The sequence below is a fragment of the Leucopleurus acutus genome (genome assembly GCF_964270905.1).
Source record: "Leucopleurus acutus genome assembly, chromosome: 10".
In the NCBI taxonomy this organism is placed as follows: Eukaryota; Metazoa; Chordata; class Mammalia; order Artiodactyla; family Delphinidae; genus Leucopleurus; species Leucopleurus acutus.
Genome location: NC_139153.1, coordinates 25,072,902 through 25,086,160, shown reverse-complemented (window position 1 = coordinate 25,086,160; position 13,259 = coordinate 25,072,902). Strand labels below are relative to the sequence as shown.

Sequence of the window (13,259 nt, the reverse complement as noted above, 5' to 3'; positions counted from 1 at the left end):
GAATGCATTTACTTAGTGCAGGAACCTTGTTCATTCGCCAAGTTTCTAAAGGACACTTACAAACTTATGAAATCATGGTGTCATCTGGTCCTGACCACACAGGACCATGTGGTGTCTAATACCTGTTTCCATCTTGCCGTCCAACGCGGCGGGACCATCTAGGACCAAGCTCTTGATCTGCAGAAACTCGTCAGGCTCGTCCCCTCCAACGACCGTGAAGCCAAAGCCACGACTGCTTTTCCGCAGCTTCGTGTGAATGAATTTGCCTTTCAACTCTGAAGGGTTTCGTGTAAAAAAGGGTTTGCCTGGATTAAAACAAGAAATGGGTAAGGAACATCACCAGGAGTGAAAAGATGAATTAACTAAGAAATGATAAGAACTTAGAGATAACTTCTCCAAGCTCCTGTGCTGGGGCATGCGGGCACAAAGGTGCCCTAAGAAAGTCCTCTCTTGATTTCAGTACTAAGGGAGTTCCTAGGCCCCTTTGTGTAAGGAGGGGGCTAGGGTACATAGTGTGTCAGCACAAAGATCCAAAAGAAAATGTAAGAGAAGGATGACATTGGTGTCCATCGTCTGACATGGATCCCTAGTTTTAGTTCATGTAGTCTGACAGCAAGCTACGTGAAGTTCTTCAGAGAAAGAGGCGCGGGTCTTTGCTTGGTGTCTTCTGTTTTGTCATCGTTTACATTTTCCAGTATGGCTTCCAATATATTGCCTTGTGCTTGGCTTCCACTTATAAAACCAATTAAGCAAAAACTTTAGCTTTCAGACAAACAGAAAATTCATTCTCAAACTAAATAGATAATACTAGGAGACACAGTATAGTCACAAAGAATAACTTGATAAAAATGGAGAATCACTATATTAAAAATTAAAGAGTCATAACTCTACTGTGAATTGAATTCTAAAATTCACCTGATTTTTCCTGTTCATTTGCATCGCTTAACAATTTGTGGAATTGCCTAGATATGTCTGCTGCTAAAAGTTAATATTTAAAAAACGTTTAGGACATGTGGCTTAGAATATTTAAGGAAAAAGAAAAAAACCTGAACTAAACAAAACAGTAGCAAGAGCCAGATGGCTCCAAATTCAGTTGTCTTGTTTAAAATAAATTAATAGATATACAGCTTCCAAACATGCTACCTAAGGATTTATTGAGTTTTCTTGATAACATTCACAAATAACATTTTGTACACAGACCCAAAATTTTATTTTGGGTTTGGGCATTTCTCTGTAATTAAGAAGCTCATTGGAATTTCCCTGATTACCCCGGGTAGTGAACATCATTCTACGCTCAGACTCTTTCAACTCTCCTAATTATATTTCCCATCTCCCGCCCTGGCCACAGCTTCTCCACATGCCCTATTTCTTTTCTACCAAAAATGTTATACAAATAAATAAATAAATAAAAATTAAAAAATAATAAAACAAACGAACAGGAGAAAAAGTCTCCATGTCTCTATATACCCCTGTACTACCAGGCTGGCACCCAGGAAGGAAAGTTATTTTTGGTTAGCTGTATCTTTTTTAAAAGGTCTCTGGGCACACATACAATCTTTAATTGCACACTTCAAAAGTTTCTGGCTCTTAAGAAGGCTGTTTTAAATTGCCTGGAGTCACAGGTCTGCTCACTCACCTCCTCCTCTCTAGAGCAGTCCCAAGGCTGGTGGGAAGCATGACAAACTACAGCCCTGTCACCGTGGCTAATGAAAGGTGAGACCTAGCAGGATTCACCATGCGAAGTCGTCTGCAGAGCACCAGGGAGGTGACGTCAAGTGCAGCCAGGGCTTGTACTGAAACAGTTGCTATGGTAATTACTAGATGGAAAATCGAGGACCGTTGAGATAACCCCCAAATTTTCCTTTTTGGGATATGTGAATAGCAGACATTCTTGAGGCAGAGGCTACTGGGGCGAGCTCTAAGGGAAATGTATTTCACTTATGCAAAGACATCAATAGCATCACCTTCTCAGTGAGGCTTTCTCTGTCCACCGTATTAAAAACTGCAATACCTCCTTCAACATTCACAGTCCCCCTTACCTGCTTTATTTCTGTTGTTAGCATTTACCACCATCCCACACAGTATACATCTCACTCATTGGTTGGGGGTTTTGTCTCCCTCTCCCCAGCCCCTTGCAAGAGGGGCACTGCACATGCCCACCCATGCAACACTAAAATGGAAACCCCACAAGGATTTCTGCTTGTATATCCAGTGTGTAGAACGTGGCCTGTTTCATTGTATGTGCTCCAAAAACGTGTGCTGAATGAATGAATGAACAACAACGCAAAGAAATGAGATTTAACGTGTCGTTGAGAAGGCAGAAAGAGGTGGTGGAGTGTGTAAGTTTCCCACCCTGATTATAGGCAAAGTTAGAAAATGTAAAAATGTATCTGGCAGATTATCTGAATGAAATGTTTTAAAGCCATTAGCATATTTTGAGCTCAGAATGTTTTCAGCTTAAGAGACATGAAGAAGACACTGAAATTACACCACTGACTTCCTGTTTCAACACTTAACTAGGGAGGGAAGATCAGAGGGTTTCACATTTATACACATTTTATTACATTTTATGTATGGGTAGATCATCAGTTATTGTAGTTTTGGAAAAGAAATGCTTTTCTACCCACAAGCAGTGGAATGTGGAGCTCTCTGCTGCAGGCCTGTGGCACGTGTCATTTTCTAAGCAATGCTAATCTCTTTACTAGTCACCACTTGTAGATGTGGTTATGTGTGAGGACCACCTGGGCAACTTTTTAAAGATGTACTCTTTAAAGATGTAGGGGCTGCCCTGGACTCACTGAATCAGGATCTTCTGGGTCTCGGCCCAAACATCTACTCCTGAATAACCCATAGGTGCTTGCTTCTCTGCCAAGCTGCACTATTGGTAATACTGTTTGAATACCCTACACTAGTGCTGTCCAAGAGCACGTCCTGTGACGCAGGAAATGCTCTGTATCTGCACTGTCCAACATGGCAGCTGCTGGTCACACGCAGCTCTTGAGCCCTTGAAACATGGCTAGTGGAACCGAGGAACTGAATTTTTGAGTTTTTAATTGTAATGAACTTGAATTTAACTGGTAACATGTAGCCAGTAGCAGCCAAACTGGATGGCACACATTGAGACTATGCAATGAAGTAACCCACAAAAAACTACAACAAAAAGGTGTTAGCCAAAAGTTAAGCTGTTCCTAATGACAGCTAGGGTTCAAATCTGTGCTCTACTACTTCCTGGCTGTGTGGCTTTGGGCAAGTTACTAAACCTCTCTCTGCCTGAGGGTCGGATGCATAAGTGGAGGTAATGAGGGTACCAACCTCAACATTCACATGATGGTTGTAAGGAAGAACTGTGGACAGATAACATAGGTAAAGTGCTTAGGGAGGTGGCTGCTGCACAAAAGAGCTCAATAAATGTAGGCTATTATTTTGATGATGGTGGTGGTGAAGTGGGTGGGGTAAACGGGCAGCTACAAAAATCTCTCTCTGAGTATCAAGGTGGAAGATGGAGAGATTTCCCAAGAGCAGATCTCTTTAAAATTATCATTTGCTGGGATGAGAAGTACACTCTTGATCAGAAGCAAGTTTAGTTGAGCAGTGAACTTAGCAAAATTAATATCAAACAATCTAACCCTATTAGCTATACAGCTTCTTCCTGAGAGTACTGTCAGGAACATAGACCAGGATGCTTAACCAGCAGGCAGGGAACTCAGAGTTGTAACCTATGATGATAATATCCAATTTAATGTTTCTCACAATTGCAGCTTGGAGTCAAAGGGTATGGATTTAAACTGGCTTCTGTATCCATTATATTCCAAAGATATGACTATATGTGAAAGACAAGAATCAATGTAGAGACTATGGAGTAGAAGGGTTTTAAGAATAATGACTAGTTCCCACAGGGAGTTCAGTGAGCCTCTCCCAAACCCTAACCACTATGGGAGCCTAGAGGACTAAAATAAAACAGAAAAGGAAAGAAAGGCCTAGAACAAGAGAAGAATCTGAGATAAAGTTCCTAATAGAGATCAATTCCATGTGGACTCTTAACTCAGCTGGTGCACTAAGCATGTGGCACCCAGAACCTGAAACTTTAAAGCTTTAATTGATTTAATCTCTAAGACAATTCTTTAAGGAAGCTAGGCTGGTTATCATGGATGTACATACGTTGTTTCACAAAATAATAAATTTAGCAGAGGCCATTAGGTCTAGTTCGGGGTATCCCCCAGTGGGAAATAAAACCCGTCTCCTGCCTCCATAGGATTTAAAGTCTGAAGAGGAAACTGTTGTTAGATAATTGAACACAAATAAACACTAATTATCAACAGTTAAATTCTAGAAATAAGAAGTTTAGGATGGGAAGAGTGAATAAGACAGGGGAATCCAGCAAAAACCTTAGATGAGTAGAAGTTAGCAAAGCAAAGAGTGGGAGGAAAAGACAGCTGCACACAGGGAACAGCATATGCAAAGGCCCTGATGTGGTCCATAGTTTTGCTGATTTAAGGAATTGAAAAGAGGTTCAAGGAACTGAAAAGTTAGTGTAGCTAACTTACCATGAGCAGGAAAATAAGACAACATGAGGTCACAGAGGAATTTCATATTTAAAAAAATACAAAGCAGGCCCCAATCATGTTGATATGAATTAATATGTTATTATCTTCTATGTTCTATCTGTATTAAAACCATTAACATCACAGAAAAGTATGAAATTATTTTATATAAGTTGATATTAATACCAATCTCATGACAATATCAGCTAAAAGGGAAACAATTTTTCTTATGAAAATTACAATGGAGGAATGAAAATTAGGGAAAAGAGTTATTCTACTTATCTTTTAATGTCTGACACAATTATTTATTTCTTTTAAAATGTTGAGAGAAGGAACACAAATTTTACAGTTTTTTTCATGGTTCTGTAACACAAACTCCCCAACACTATCAAATATGCTGCTTGTTCTATTTGTTTTATTTAAAAGAAAAAAACTAAACAAAAAACCCCAAAACCTTTTCTATCCCTTAAGAGTAATGAGGCCTGAAAGTAGCAAGATTCTGGAGCTTCCAATTTTCAAAAAGGAATCTCTGTAGGGGATGCATACTACTTGTGAATGTAAATAAGTGAGACCCAATGAAGCGATGTAAAACATGCATAAATGCCCAAACTGCAGCAAGAACAGAGGTTAGAGTTTACAACACAATCATATCAAACCATTTTACATTTACAAGAAAATCTTAGTCAAAAGCAAATACGTTGACTAGAATCTTGAAATATCTAGTGCTGAATTTTCAGTGTATCTTATTTAACTCAATATTAAATATCTGTGGTCTCGAAATCAAGGATTCACAACTCTAAGATGATTTTGCCCGCCCCCCCCCAGGGTCATTTGGCAGTATCTGGGGATTTGTTTGTCACAAAGTGGGAGGGATTCTCCTGGCACCTAGTGGGTAGAGGCCAGGAACACTGCTCAGTGTCCTACAATACATACAGGACAGCCCACAACAAAGAACTGTCTAGGAACAATTCTTTGGAATGACTTGGGCGTTACACGATTCCACTCTTTAAACTTTCTCTAAAAAAATTAAAATTTTGAGCCAAATTAGGATGCAATTATAAAAACACTTTACCCTGAAGTGGAGCTTCTCTGGCCTGCTCCGGATTGCTTGGGGGGTGGTTTGGAATAATAGGAGGCACGAGCGATGAATGATCTTCTGTCCATTCTACAAGAAGACAAGAAACAGTTTGCTGTTTTTCCTTCCATTTGCTTACTTAAGATTACTTACATAGGTCGCCTTACTTAGGATTCACCTTCTTCTTCATTATAAAACTACCCAAACCTATAAAACCAGAAGCAGAGAGCTTCGAATGAAAAGAAACTGGTATCTGACCCCACTCTATGTTAAGGATAATAAGGTCCCTCCCACTGTGTGCGTGTGTGTGTGTGTGTGTGTGTGTGTGTGTGTGTGTGTGTGTGTGTGTGTGTGTGTGTGTGTGTGTTTCTGTCGCTTTCTCCTAAGATCTTTGAGGACAGAAATACAACCAATAAAAATACAACTAATAAAACCTCCAGCTCTCTCTGGCTGGAGAGTACAAAGTGAGATCAAGTAAAAAATATCAGGAAAGATACAGAGTTAACTAAAGCTGGCCCAGTATGGGAGAAACTTCTCTAATGCAATTTAGACCTAGGCTGGGCTGCTGAAGCCTGCTTGTCTTGGGTAGTGAAGGTGGATTGTAGCAGTTTACTAAGGTGAGATCCCCTATCATCTCTCAAACCCAAATGGGACCCATTACTAAAACTCCTGAGTCCTAAGTCGTACTCACTTTGGAGGCCCAGAGATAACCCACTACGAGTGACCCTTGAGATCTACCCCAAAGTCACTTTTCCAGCTAAGCTAACATAGTCAGTTGTATATGTACATCAATTTTAACACTCATATATCAATTGTACACTCCCATTCCCCAAACTCATAAAAAAAATTTTTTTAAAGTTTTAAATAGAAAGAGATTAAGGTAGAAAGGAGACCTTTTCAATGGGTAAGTATACTCACACACACAGAGACACATACAAACACCCTCTCTCTAAAATACAGTCTATGGCAGTGGTTGTCAAACTATGACTTATAGGCCAAATTGGTCCTAATGTCTATTTTTATAAAGCTTGTAAGCCAAGAATGGTTTCTACATATTTAAACGATTGAAAAAAATCTAAAAAGAATATTTTGTGACACATGAAAATTACATGAGGTTCAAATTTTAGTGTTCACACATAATGTTTTACTGAAACACAGCCATGTCCACTTGTTTACTTATAGTCTGTAGCTGTTTTCATACCATACGGTCAGAGATGAGCAGTTTTAATAGAGACTGTATGAATAGCAAAGCCTAAAGTATTTATTATATGGCCATTTACAGAAAAAGTTTCCCAACTTCCATGCTATGGTCTATATTTATTATATTCAATATTATAATAAGAGAAGTATTATACTTGATATACATATACCTGATATTCACTTATTACATTGAAGGGGTACTAAGCCTATTATTTTTAAAGATTGCAATGAAAAATGAGGAAACACCTAAGCATCTATTAATAAACAGATGGCTAAATGAAGTGCAGAGATTCATAAAACGGAATAATATGCAGTCATTAAAAATTACAAGGTAGGAAACCTTCAAGATGGTGGAGGAGTGAGACATGGAGATCACCTTCCTCCCCACAAATACATCAGAAACACATCTACATGTGGAACAACTCCTACAGAACACCTACTGAACGCTGGCAGAAGACCTCAGACCTCCCCAAAGGCAACAAACTCCCCACGTACCTGGGTAGGGCAAAAGAAAAAAGAAAAAACAGAGACAAAAAAATAGGGATGGGACCTGCACCTCTGGGAGGGAGCTGTGGAGGAGGAAAAGTTTCCACACATTAGGAAGCCCCTTCGCGGGCGGAGATGGGAGGTGGCGGAGGCGAAGCTTCGGAGCCACAGAGGAGAGCACAGCAACAGGGGTACAGAGGGCAAAGCGGAGACATTCTTGCACAGAGGATCTGTGCCCACCAACACTCACCAGCCCGAGAGGCTGGTCTGCTCACACGCTGGGGTGGGCGGGGGCTGGGAGCTGAGGCTCGGGCTTTGGTTGGATCCCAGGGAGAGGACTGGGGCTGGCGGCGTGCACACAGCCTGAAGGGGTTAGTGCACCACAGCTAGCCGGGAGGGAGTCCAGGAGAAAGCCTGGACTTGCCTAAGAGGCAAGAGACCACTGTTTCAAGGTGCGCGAGGAGAGGGGATTCAGAGCGCCACCTAAACGAGCTCCAGAGACGGGAGCGAGCCGCGGCTACCAGCGCGGATACCAAAGATGGGCATGAGATGCTAAGGCTGCTGCTGCAGCCACCAAGAAGCCTGTGTGCAAGCACAGGTTACTCTCCACACCTCTCCTCCCGGGAGCCCATGCAGCCCGCCACTGCCAGGGTCCCGTGATCCAGGGACAACCTCCCCGGGAGAACACACGGCGCGCCTCAGGCTGGTGCAATGTCACGCAGGCCTCTGCCGCTGCAGGCTCGCCCCGCACTCCGTACCCCTCCCTCCCCCTGGCCTGAGTGAGCCAGAGGCCCCGAATCAGCTGCTCCTTCAACCCTGTCCTGTCTGTAGGAACGCCCTCAGGCGACCTACACGCAGAAGCAGGACCAAATCCAAGAATGAGCCCCAGGAGCTGTGCGAACAAAGAAGAGAAAGGGAAATCTCCCCCAGCAGCCTCGGGAGCAGCGGATTAAATCTCCACAATCAACTTGATGTACCCTGCATCTGTGGAATACATGAACAGACAACGAATCATCCCAAAACTGAGGTGGTGGACTTTGGGAGCAACTGCAGACTTGGGGTTTGCTTTCTGCATCTAATTTGTTTCTGCTTTTATGTTTATCGTAGTTTAGTATTTAGAGTTCATTATCATTGGTAGATTTGTTTATTGATTTGGTCGCTCTCTTCGTTTTTTTTTTTAATATACAGATAATCTTTTTGTTTTTCCTTTTTTTCTTTTTGTGAGTGTGTATGCTTCTTTCTGTGATTTTTTCTGTATAGCTTTGCTTTTACCATTTGTCCTAGGGTTCTGTCCTTTTCTTTTTTTCCGTATAGTTTTTAGCGCTTGTTATAATTGGTGGATTTGTTTTTTTGGTTTTGTTGCTCTCTTCTTCCTTTTTTCAAATTACTTATTATTTTTTAAAAAAATTTTATTTTACTAACTTTTCTTTTCCTCCCTCCCTCCCTTCCTTCCTTCCTTCTTTCTCTTTTTTCCTCCCTTTTCTTCTGAGCCGTGTGGCTGACAGGGTCTTGGTGCTCCAGCCGGGTGTCAGGGCTGTGCCTCTGAGGTGGGAGAGCCGAGTTCAGGACATTGGTCCACCAGAGGCCTCTTGGCTCTGCATAATATCAAATGGTGAAAGCTCTTCCAGAGATCTCCATCTCAACGCTAAGACCCAGCTCCACTCAACGACCAGCAAGCTACAGTGCTGGACACCCTATGCCAAACAACTAGCAAGACAGGAACACAACCCCACCCATTAGCAGAGAGGCTGCCTAAAATCATAATTAGGTCACAGACACCCTAAAACACACCACCGGACATGGTCCTGCCCACCAGAAAGATCCAGCCTCATCCACCAGAACACAGGCACCAGTCCCCTCCACCAGGAAGTGTACACAACCCAATGAACGAACCTTAGCCACTGGGGGCAGACACCAAAAACAACAGGAACTATGAACCTGCAGCCTGCGAAAAGAAGACCCCAAACACAGTAAGTTAAGCAAAATGAGAAGACAGAGAAACACACAGCAGATGAAGGAGCAAGCTAAAAACCCACCAGACCAAACAAATGAAGAGTATAATAGGCAGTCTACCTGAAAAAGAATTCAGAGTAATGATAGTAAAGATGATCCAAAATCTTGGAAATAGAATGGAGAAAATACAAGAAACGTTTAACAAGGACCTAAAAGAACAAAAGAGCCAACAATGATGAACAACAAAATAAATGAAATTAAAAATTCTCTAGAAAGAATCAATAGCAGAATACCTGAGGCAGAAGAACGGGTAAGTGACCTGGAAGATAAAACGATACAAACACATGGAGAGATATACCATGTTCTTGGATTAGAAGAATCAACATTGTGAAAATGACTATACTACCCAAAGCAATCTACAGATTCAATGCAATCCCTATCAAGCTACCGATGGCATTTTTCACAGAAATAGAACAAAAAATTTCACACTTTGAATGGAAACACAAAAAACCCTGAAGAGCCAATGCAATCTTGAGAACGAAAAACGGAGCTGGAGGAATCAGGCTCCCTGACTTCAGCCTATACTACAAAGCTACAGTCATCAAGACAGTATGGTACTGGCACAAAAATACAAATATAGATCAGTGGAACAGGATATAAAGCCCAGAGATAAACCCACCCACATATGGTCACCTTATCTTTGATAAAGGAGGCAAGAATATACAATGGAGAAAAGACAGCCTCTTCAGTAAGAGGTGCTGGGAAAACTGGACAGCTACATGTAAAAGAATGAAATTAGAACACTCCCTAACACCATACACAAAAATAAACTCAAAATGGATTAAAGACCTAAATGTAAAGCCAGACACTATAAAATTCTTAGAGGAAAACACAGGCAGAACACTCTATGACATAAATCACAGCAAGATCCTTTTTGACCCATCTCCTAGTGAAATGGAAATAAAAACAAAAATAAGCAAATGGGACCTAATGAAACTTAAAATCTTTTGCACGGCAAAGGAAACCATAAAAAAGACAAAAAGACAACCCTCAGAATGGGAGAAAATATTTGCAAATGAAGCAATTGACAAAGGATTAATCTGCAAAATATACAAGCAGCTCATACAGCTCAATACCAAAAACACAAACAACCCAATCCAAAAATGGGTAGAAGACCTAAACAGACATTTCTCCAAAGAAGATATACATATTGCCAACCAACACATGAAAGGATGCTCAACATCACCAATCATTAGAGAAATGCAAATCAAAACTACAATGAGGTATCACCTCACACTGGTCAGAATGGCCATCATCAAAATATCTACAAACAATAAATGCTGGGGAGGGTATGGAGAAAAGGGAACCCTCTTGCACTCTTGGTGGGAATGTAAATTGATACAGCCACTATGGAGAACAGTATGGAGGTTCCTTAAAAAACTAAAAATAGAACTACCATACGACCCAGCAATCCCACTACTGGGCATATACCCTGAGAAAACCATAATGCAAAAAGAGACATGCACCACAATGTTCATGGCAGCACTATTTAAAATAGCCAGGACATGGAAGCATTCTAGGTGTCCACTGACAAATGAATGGATAAAGAAGATGTGGCACATATATACAATGGAATATTACTCAACCATAAAAAGAAACGAAACAGAGTTATTTGTAGTGAGGTGGATGGACCTAGAGTCTGTCATACAGAGTGAAGTAAGTCAGAAACAGAAAAACAAATACCGTATACTAACACATATATATGCAATCTAAAAAAAAAAGAATGGTTCTGAAGAACCTAGGGGCAGGACAGGAATAAAGACACAGATGTAGAGAATGTACTTGAGGACACGGGGAGGGGCAAGGGTAACTGGGACAAAGTGAGAGAGTGGCATGGCCATATATACGCTACCGAATGTAAAATAGATAGCTAGTGGGAAGCAGCCGCATAGCACAGGGAGATCAGTTCAGTGTTTTGTGACCACCTTGAGGGGTGGGTTAGGGAGGGTGAGAGGGAGATGCAAGAGGGAGGGGATATGGGGCTATATGTATACGTATAGCTGATTCACTTTGTTATAAAGCAGAAACTAACACACCACTGTAAGGCAATTATACTCTGATAAAGATGTTAAAAAAAAATTTAAAGGTTAAAAAGAGGTAAATCTATATTAAGTAGCATTGAAATTTGTGCAAGAAATATATTTAAGTGACAAAAACAGGTCACAAAACTAATACATATACAAATACATAATATATTAATATATATAAATTATGATCTACTTTTTGTAAAAAGATGCATATTTGTACATCCCCAGAAAATTTCTGCACAGTGTTTATTGCTGAGAGTGGGATGGGAACCAGTAGGGCCTCCACTGGCTTAAATGGAGAACTTATATGTTCTCCACTCCTGAATCGTTCATATTTTTGTGAAGAGCGTGAACTAACTTGTAGTTTTTTTAAAAGCACTGAAAATTAACAGCGTTTTCTGATTCTTATATGTAATGTTCGTAAAATTAAAAGTTAGTTCCATACCCAGCACCTCCGCTTAACATGCTAAAAGTGGTTTGGATTTAGATACCAGGTGCTGTGCAAAAGCTACTGAGCACAAGGTAGTTCTTTCACCATCAGAAACGTTCTCCAATCTAACGGCAGCCCCTTTCTAAATTAGAGTGGAGATTGGGTGATTTTCAACCGGGCCCCCCACTTTAGCTGTCCAGGTTCAGGGTATGGAAACTAGCAGAGGCTCTGCATTACTCCCCACCCTTCCAGGACATCCAGTCCCCAGCACGGCAAAGGACTTGATGCCCGTGGCCAGTTCTGACCACATGGGGGTGTCAGCGCCCAGGCTTTGCCCGGAGCTCCTTGGCCCACAGATCACGGGAGAGCGAACCTTCTGGCTGCTGCTGCTGCTGCTGCTGTTGCTCCAGCTGCTTCTTCCGTTTGGCTTCTAGAACCGGGTTCTCATATTGTGTCTTCCTGTTGATGTGGCTGGAGCAGAAGGCAGATTGCATTCAGTTAGGAAACATTGCATCCCACAAGCAAAAAGCCAATCAGTCCAAGTCCCTTGATTAGACCTGAGCAAAGCAGGTGGTCTGAGATGTTGAGCACCTTGTGTCAAAAAGCACAGTTAGGAAGATACGATCAAATAAAAACAAAAATGAATGGTTTCCATATACTGACTGCTTATTTGTCCCAAGCACTGTGCTACCAGCTTTACATGCATTTTATTTTTTAAAATCTTCAATAAATGCTAGGATAGAGGTCCTATTTTTATTCCTATTTTATGGGTAAGGGAGGGAAGTTTCTGAGCAGTTAAGAAACAGCTCACGTAACAAAACAGAACTAGTCAACAGTATAGAGGATTCAAGCTCAGACTGGCCTGCTTTCAAGTCCCAGGATTATAACCACTGACTCTGCCAAATGCCCAAGGAATCACGTGGCGGGAGGGTGTTTCTTCAATTCAACAAGAAGTCGATTATAGAATTATTTTAAAAGGAGATTAAAGTGAAGATGTGGTGTTGTCTGTAATAAGTAATGCCAGAAATTCTGCGTAACTTTCTACAACAGAGTTCACGGAAGCATAAGCATTTCCCAAACGATCAAGTTAAAAGAAGGACTCTACCAACATCTGTCAACTATTCTGATCAATAGGCATGGAGTCAGGATTCAAAGGATAAGCCTTAGGCAAAAAGACTCCAAATGCAGCTAACCTAAGCAAATGTGATGTGTTCAAAGTGACAAAGACCCAGATACTTCAGATGGCTCCAAAACTAATAAGGCCGAGGCAAGATAAAAATACACACACACACACACACACACACAAACATATATATAAATCCAAATGCATATTTTTTTGCCATCACCCTATTTAGTGTATGTATATGTATATACACACATAGTACACAGACACACAAGCATAAACATATTCCTATCTTCTTTCCTTCATCAAAATCATACTTCATAAGAAGTTTGAAAATATTCCTATTATGTGATTATTTAGAACT

The 13,259-nt window shown here is 41.0% G+C and overlaps 1 protein-coding gene across 10 annotated transcripts in view; it reads right to left on the bottom strand.

Moving 5' to 3' along the window:
• MAGI1 (membrane associated guanylate kinase, WW and PDZ domain containing 1) overlaps positions 1 to 13,259 on the bottom strand; it is a 618,198-nt gene that overhangs the window by 82,488 nt on the left and 522,451 nt on the right. For all 10 annotated transcript variants that reach the window (XM_082848947.1, XM_082848954.1, XM_082848946.1 and 7 more), the window contains 3 exons: positions 12,146 to 12,243; positions 5,614 to 5,706; positions 123 to 305 (listed from right to left, as the gene is read on the bottom strand). In XM_082848947.1, the coding sequence (XP_082705073.1) occupies positions 123 to 305; positions 5,614 to 5,706; positions 12,146 to 12,243 (374 nt within the window). The remainder of the gene's footprint in view (positions 1 to 122; positions 306 to 5,613; positions 5,707 to 12,145; positions 12,244 to 13,259) is intronic.